This window comes from Gymnodraco acuticeps, unplaced genomic scaffold, assembly GCF_902827175.1.
Source record: "Gymnodraco acuticeps unplaced genomic scaffold, fGymAcu1.1, whole genome shotgun sequence".
Classification (NCBI taxonomy): domain Eukaryota; kingdom Metazoa; phylum Chordata; class Actinopteri; order Perciformes; family Bathydraconidae; genus Gymnodraco; species Gymnodraco acuticeps.
The window spans coordinates 220,386-228,341 of NW_022991037.1; the positions used below are offsets into that span (position 1 = coordinate 220,386).

General features: G+C 42.2%; 1 protein-coding gene across 2 annotated transcripts; it reads left to right on the forward strand.

The window, feature by feature from the left end:
* Window positions 1-735: 735 nt before the first annotated feature.
* Window positions 736-5,438, forward strand: LOC117559778 (transcription cofactor HES-6-like). 2 transcript variants are annotated; one of them, XM_034236441.1, is made up of 4 exons: window positions 736-967; window positions 2,286-2,372; window positions 2,457-2,538; window positions 3,691-5,438. In XM_034236441.1, exons 1-4 carry the CDS (start codon window positions 878-880, stop codon window positions 4,137-4,139), a joined length of 708 nt encoding a protein of 235 aa, XP_034092332.1. In that variant the 5' UTR covers window positions 736-877; the 3' UTR covers window positions 4,140-5,438. The 2 variants fall into 2 exon arrangements, with proteins under 2 accessions (XP_034092332.1, XP_034092331.1); XM_034236440.1 differs by having other exon boundaries at window positions 2,286-2,538.
* Window positions 5,439-7,956: the final 2,518 nt, after the last annotated feature.

Consider the following 7,956-nt stretch of genomic DNA (forward strand, 5'->3'; position numbering starts at 1 on the left):
TCCTTATTGTTGTTCTGTTGTTTTTATGTTACATGTGTAACTAATGTCCTGCAGGTCACCCTTGAAAAAGAGATCTTTTGATCTCAAGGGGCTTTCACCTGGTTAAATAAAGGCTACAAACAAAGGACAGAGGGTCTAAGGACAGAGGGTGTCGTTTTTCTCATACTGATATTCTGAACAATCGGTGCTGTTGTATTTACTGTAAAGTGTCTTTACTGTAGGCTATTTTTTATTATATGTTCAGCACTTTGGCTCCACCAAAAATCGTTTATAAATGTGCTATATAAATAAAACTTGATTTGATTTGATCTGTTTGCAACTCATCAATATTCCAATTACTGTATAGACTATTCTGCGCTTTCTATTATATTCTGTTTTAATATTTAATTTACCTGTATAATATGTTATCTGTTTTATTGTGTTGCACTGTTGGAGGAGCCTGTGACCTAAGCTTTTCATTGTCACAACCACACTGTAGCTACATGACAATAAAAGCCTTGAAACTTGAAACACACAGTTGATATGTGAAGAGAGAAAAAAACGCAGTGGTCGTTGCCTTGACACAACAGCCTGTGAGATTAAAGCCCAGGAGCCCCTGGGGGCGCGAGCCGGGGGCTGGCCGGAGACAAAGGGAGCGCGCGCTGATTGGCTGCGACCGCGCGCGCTCTGTTGTGCAGCTCAGTCCCCATTCACATGTTAATAAGCCCCTATAAATACTAACAACAGACACCCAGCGCCGGCAGCACGTCTCACTAGGATTGCACAATAAACACCGGGCGCTTCGCTTCTGCCTGAGAGCTTGTTGTCGATTTTTTTTTTTAACCGGTTCCGTTTGCCAGCTGCTCCTCTGGAACAAGGAGCCTCAGATCAGACCAACATGGCCCCCTCGGCTCGACCCAGCAGCTCCGAACTGGATATGGATGAAGACGAGGAGTCCTACTATGGGATTCAGAAAGCCGACAGAAAGGTACCAAACCCCGGGTTAATGAAGGAATGATCAGGCGCTATTTGGAGACACTTGGGATTTAAGCACTTGTTACACCGGTGAAACTCTGCAATGCTTTTACTGGAGAGGTTAACGCCAAGGAGGTGGAAGAAGTACTCACTCAGACCTGGTAGTGAAAGTAGAAGTACCAGAGTGTAGGAATACTCTGTTACAGTACAAGTAGAAAAGTATTATCATCGAAATATACTTAAATGAACAAAAGTGAAAGTATGGTCATGGTGCAGATTGGTCCATTTCAGAATAACATATATGTGTTATAATAATTGATAATTAAAGTGTTATCAAAGCTGGTAAAGGTGCAGCTAGTTTGAATGACTGGGTAGACGAGTAATAATTCTAACAGCTAATTCAATCCAACATATCGTATACAAATCTGTGAGTGTATGTCTTTGATGGCTCTTACTTAACAACACTGTTGAGAAATAACAATGCTGTGCAACCATCACTGTTTTTGTCATTATTAATGCTGGCTGTGTCTGCTACTTCTCTTCAAAATCAACCACTATGGACACATTTTGCTTTATGCACTTGATGAACTCCGTAAATCAATGAGTTGAATGGCAATGACGTGTATTGATTCTCAGTTAATTGAATCCACATAGTGTGTCGACACCACACAATACTGAACATGAGAAATACCAATGCTATGTGCATTATACACCTTTCATTTTTCTTACAATTGATTAAAGTTATCATTTGTCCAGTGTTTGGACATATGTGGCTTTACGCTCTAGTTAAACAGGTGACCGTCTGTAGTGCATTTACGTTATAATTTAACCTCAATAACATTTATTGATTCCTAAAATAGATTAAGTCCAAATATTCAAAGCTTATTCAATCCAATATTACTTTTTTTTACAATTTACTAAGTTAATCACTACTACTTTCACTTACTTTAATATGCTCAGTTTCCTAATGCTGCTATGTATTGTGTGTTTGATGTATTGTATCTTACCTCTTTCTTTGATATGCTGGTCTACTTGTTTTATTGTTGCCGTATATCTGCACGTTCCTCTTTGCTGCACTACTGTACATTTTACCATTACATTACATTACATTACATTAAATTACATGTCACTTGTTAGACGCTTTTATCCAAAGCGACTTACATACTCAATACTGTGGACAATCTCCACAGGAGCACTTTAGGTTGAAATGTCTCAGGGACACAACGACATGCTGACTGCAGTGGGACTCGAACTTGCTATCCCCTGATTCGAAGTCCAGCACACTGGCCACTGAGCCACATTTCCCCACTTTCTGACGATTGTGTTTTCAGACCAGGAAGCCTCTGGTGGAGAAGAAGAGGAGAGCTCGCATCAACGAGAGTCTGCAGGAGCTGCGCACTCTGCTGGAGGACTCAGACGTGAGTTCACCTGAGGTCACCTGGAGCCGAGGTTCAGAGGAGGGTTTTCTGATGGAGTTTCTAACGTTTGTGTTTCCCACACAGCTTCATTCCAAGACGGAGAACGCAGAGGTGCTGGAGATGACGGTGAAGAAGGTGGAGGAGGTGCTGAAGAACCGAAGCCAAGGTCTGCACAGCTCTGTTAAAGCCTTACAATCTGACACTCTGAAAAGCATCCTCTGATATCTTCAGACCTTAACATCTAGAGCAGTGGTTACAAACATGGGGGTTGTGGCCCCATTAAGAGGTCACAAGATTAGTTTCATGGGGGTGTAGGAGAAGCAGAAATACTGAATTCCTGGATACTTTTGCTTTTTTAGGGGTTAAAATCTTAATAAAACCTGGAAGCTAGGGTTGCTGTTACTAAGCTTGGGGTCAGGTTCCCATTAAGAGGTCACATGATGCATTTTAGGGGTCGTAGTAGAAGCAGAACAAATTCAAATGTCTTCGTCGTGTAATTTCTGGATACTTTTGCTTATAGACTGATATTATTAAAATAAAACCTGGAGCCTAGAACAGGGGTTACTAACCTGGGGTGCAAGATACATTTAAGTGGTTGCAATGGCAGCAGGAAATAACAGCATCCAGGTAAATGCATTCTTAGACATGCTTATTCGTATGGCTTAAAAGTTATTTCAATAAAGCAGGAATAAATTGCTCTTAGTAAGCTGGTTGCATCATGTCTTTGCAATTGATTCAGAAGCGTCACAAGTAGACTTTTACTTATACAAACAATGGTATCACATGACAGCTACAACTTATTTAGAGGGAATACAGGATAGTTTGTGGTATTTTAACAATAGGTCGATTCTATTCTTATAGAATGTCATATTTTTTAGGGTTGTTTACTGTCTATCTGAAATGTCCTACTTTACAAGACAACACCTAACACGCTCAATCATTTCTCCTGATCTGTTTTTGTATGTTGTGTTTTATGTTTTGTTTTAATGGCCTTACTACAATTAGTCAAGGGACAACTCGCACATTTACAGTTCTGAAGTGACTGTTATTTTGTATATATTGATTGTCGTGCTTTTATTTATGTCTTAATGTGTGCATATGTATAAGTGTGTCTGTTGATTGTGTATATATAGGTATATACATAATACATATTTCTATATATATATTTGTATTTTTGTGTTCGGGATTGTGGGATTGTGGGAAACGGTATTTCGATCTCTCTGTCTGTACACACAAACTGAAACTTTGACTTGACTGTTTCTCAAATAAACAAAAGTAAGCCACAGCTACTCACACTCTTCCCCCCTCTCCTCCACAGAATCAGACACCCTCTCCCAGGAAGCCAGCGAGAGGTTTGCTGCCGGCTACATCCAGTGCATGCACGAGGTCCACACCTTCGTGTCCACGTGTCCCGGCATCGACCCCACGGTGGCGGCGGAGCTCCTGAACCACCTGCTGGAGTGCATGCCGCTGAACGAGGACCACCTGCAGGACGTCCTGATGGATCTGATCACGGACGCTTCTTCTGGGAGTAACAGCAGCAGCTCTTGGCACGGAGGCGATGAGAGTCTCTGTTCGTCCTCGCTGGCCTCACCCGGAGGACAGAGTATTTCCTCGTCCTCCGCCCTCTCCCCCGCCCCGTCCACCACCTCCAGTGAGGACCTGTGCTCCGACCTGGACGACACCGACAGCGAGCAGAACCAGAGCTCCAGCGAAGGCCCCGAGACCCCCGTGACCTACCTGAGGTCCATGTGGAGACCCTGGTAGGGGTTTGGATATGTTGGAGCTGCTGAGACCGGAATATTCAACCCTACCACACAGAAAACACTTCAAAATAACATTTCCTTTGGTGCTGAAACATGCATTGAAACCCATCTTTGTGGTGGTGCAGGAATGAGTCCTAACACCTGGAAATGAGTCAGCATTTACCACTTCCCATTCTCTCATTTTAAAGTCAATGGTTTTTTGATTGACTAGGGAGACCGGAATATTCAACCCTACCACATAAAAACACTTCAACATAAACATTTCTTTGGGTGGTGCATCTTGCATTTCTTGGCTCAATTAGCCCTGGCCACACACATGGATTTCTAACTTCTGGATCCCCTGGAGATCAATTTGTCGTTGTGTGGAGGAACCATCTTTTTCCCACTATAGAGTGGTGCAGGAATGAGTAAAAAGACCCGGGAATGAGTCAGCATTTTACCACTTCCGGTTCTCTCAGTTTAAAGTCAATGGTTTTTTGATTGGTTTTTGGTAACTAGACTGAAATGAGGTCTGTGGTTAAAACAAGCTGAAGAGATTTTCACGTTTTGTTCTACGACATAAAATACTGCTGAATGTCCGCTTTTGTGTGTCTTAAAAAGTGGTGTTAGTATGTGGAGAAAATCCTGCTGAACAAAACGTGTAAGTATCATTATTTCCACAGATCATATTTTCTGCAATATACCAAAATCCAATGGAAAAATCCTATTGGCTTTTTGTCGAGGGAGCCCTTAGGGTGCTAACTTCCGGGTTTGCTTTAAAAAATATGTCATTATCGCACCACCCTATTGAACACGACACGTGTAAATCGATCCCACTGCATTCTGGGAGATGTAGGAAATCACTCAGTGAGGTAGAAATAGAGAAAACACTTATTAAGTGCTTTGGATATCTTGGGATGTATTGAGTGTTAAACGAAGGGGTTCCCTTTATCTCAATACAGGGGTCTTTCCTGGACGTACACCCCCTCTCTTTCCTTTTCAGTATGTTGTGACTTTTCCTCACACCTGAAAAAGGATGAAACATTCACTTATAAGCCGGCAAAGGACAGACGAGGAACAGATCACACTTTCTTTCTTTTTGTAACTGTATATAGGATTTGTATGTGGAGAAAAGCTCTTGTAGAAACCGAGAAATTTGGCAATGACTCTGATTAATATAAATATTTCTATTGTATTTCATAAAGGCCTGTAGTTTATCGGACCAGTAGCCTCCTTCAGAATGACCACTTTATGTTGTAACGATGTGTAGAAATGCCAGTAAAATGTCTGAATTTGATAAATAAAATAATGTAAGTGAAAAGCTGACTTGACTCAATGTATGAGGGCAAATAATATGTTCTCAAAGTTGGTATAAAATATTGGAATCTATATTTATTAAGTGATTCTTTTTTAAAGGACACCAGGTTAATGTCTGTTAAGTGAGTGACTTGTCCTTCCTGTTGTCCTCTGGTCAATGTGTCCTGTCAAAGGTCCTTACACACCAAACTGACACCCAAAGAACACATTCCCGACGGAACGTCGCCTCACGTCGCCTCACGTGTCTGCGTCTTGGCCATGTGTCGCACTGGAACACACCACAAAGACTTCAGCCGACGGCCAAGAAGCACGTACGAACTGTGCATGCGTGAGTGGCAATAACTCTCCTACCAGCAGGCGGCGGTAGTGTGGTATTCAGTCATTCAAAAGAGGCCACAACCGGAAGAGCAGACTGCGTGATAACCGAGAGAAGAAGAACAGACTGCGTGATATAAGACAAACAACAAATAGCGCTGTGCGTTCCATTTTCACTCTACAGCGAGAAGCTTACGGGGCTTTCCCGAACCTGAGTCGAGAGCTGGAGTTAAATGAAAGCTCAGATTTGCCTTCTTAATAGTTTGTTTCGGTCCCTCACTTCCGTTTCGCTCCTCATGCACTGATTCGCTAGCTGAACAGGCCAATCAGAGTGATTTCTTTGGCCGCGGCCCTCCGGATTCAACATGTCGAATCGGTGGCGGAAGGTGTCGGCACGGCCGAAAAGACACGACGGTGCGGTACACACCAAGGCCGCGAGTAAAACTGCTGCAGAGCAACTATTTCAAGTATACTACGTCATCGAGTGGCGCCGAAGGACTGTTTAAATGCCCAGCAATTCTGCGCCACTCTATGACGTAGTATACTTGAATAGTTGCTCTGCAGCTTGTGCACTCGCGATTGAGAAACGGCCCAAGACACACCAATCTAACGACGCCCAAATCGGCTTGGTATGTAGGGACCTTTAGAAATGTTTTTTATGTAGGAAGACTTAAAAAAGAAAGTACGATCACTACTTCAATTAAGTGTTTTATTTATAGCATCTAGTAAATAGAAGATAAAAGCATGACATGGTCGCCTGATCTTAACAATAGTAAAAATAAATACGATTTTTTTACTCAAACATTGGGTTTAAATGTCTGTACATGACGTCTTTTAAAAGTAAAACTGAAATGTTGGTGATTATTTAAAGTATATGCTCCATAGTAAAAACCATGTGCCCAGTTGATGGGAAGACAAAACAAAGATTAAGATTCATTTTGTGCCCATTTAATTATCTTTAAACAGCAACTTATGTGGCGTACAGCAAAGAGACGAACAGCATCTCTCACTATCTGTTGTCCAAGTAAAATAACTTATAAGAGTTTATTCATTAGAGTACAATCTATTGTTTTATTCAAGTAAAACAAAATGTGAAAGATAAAGTAGACGTAAAAAGCATCAACTGATTCAAAGGGTGTAATCGAATGTTTTGGTCTTTTGTCAATATGTTTGATTTGTTATGAGATAAAGCACTATCTGTGTCCACAAGTAGTCCCAATTGGAAAGGGATTTTAAGTTTACATTTTTAACATGTTGGTGGTGCTTTAAATAGTCTTAAAATGTCCTCCGTATCATGATCTTGCCTTACTCCTTAATTTTTAAGTGGGAGTTGCATGGCTTTGTGCAGATTTAACTCCTTTGCCTACCAACCAAACGCTAAAAGTCCATATAATCAATTTAGACACTGAAGAAAGTCTCTCCTCTTTCTTTTAACACCTTCCTCTCCTGGATTTGTTCCTTGAAGGAGGAACCATGAAAGAGTCGCACCTCTTCAGAGTGACTTCAGTCTCACCTCAGGAACAACGAGCACATTAACAAAGGCCTGTGAGATCCTGTCAGCAGCTGCAAAGACCCTCACTTCCTGATAAAAAAGGAGAGGGAGAAAGAAATCCAATCTTTCGCTTCACAACATATCCAATGCCGATGGGCTGCATTTAATATTTGGTGAAAATCACACATTTAGTTGTTGATTTGTCGAATGATCCTTTAATCTTGAAGGAATAGTTAAGAAACCCAGAGAGAAGCTAGAGGAGGATTTAGGCCCCGGCCACACGAGACCGCTCGACTCGCTGGAGACGCTGTAGTACATATGCCGGGCCTGTAAGTGGCGCTGTACTTCCGCCACAAAATACACCAAAAGCAGTGAAGAAGACCCCCCAAGCATGGTTGCCATGGTTGCCGGTTGCCCTTCTGTTTATTCTCCGCGGTGGATTAGCAACATGTAGTTCATGTATTTCTCCATGTCCACTTGTTGCTGATGGTTGTGGTAGAGGAGCTGTAGATTTTGCACTAACATCTGTAGCATGGTCAGTAGCGCCGTCTGGAGCACGAACGCAACCCTGTGATCCGCCATTATTGTTGGCGAAATGCATCAGCAATAACGCGGGGGTGAGCAGGAGAGGTGGGGAGAGGCGGGGCTATGACCGTTTAGGGCGTACACACGGTGCCGCAAGCGTTACGTTACCAAACCTTCCCACTTTGGGATG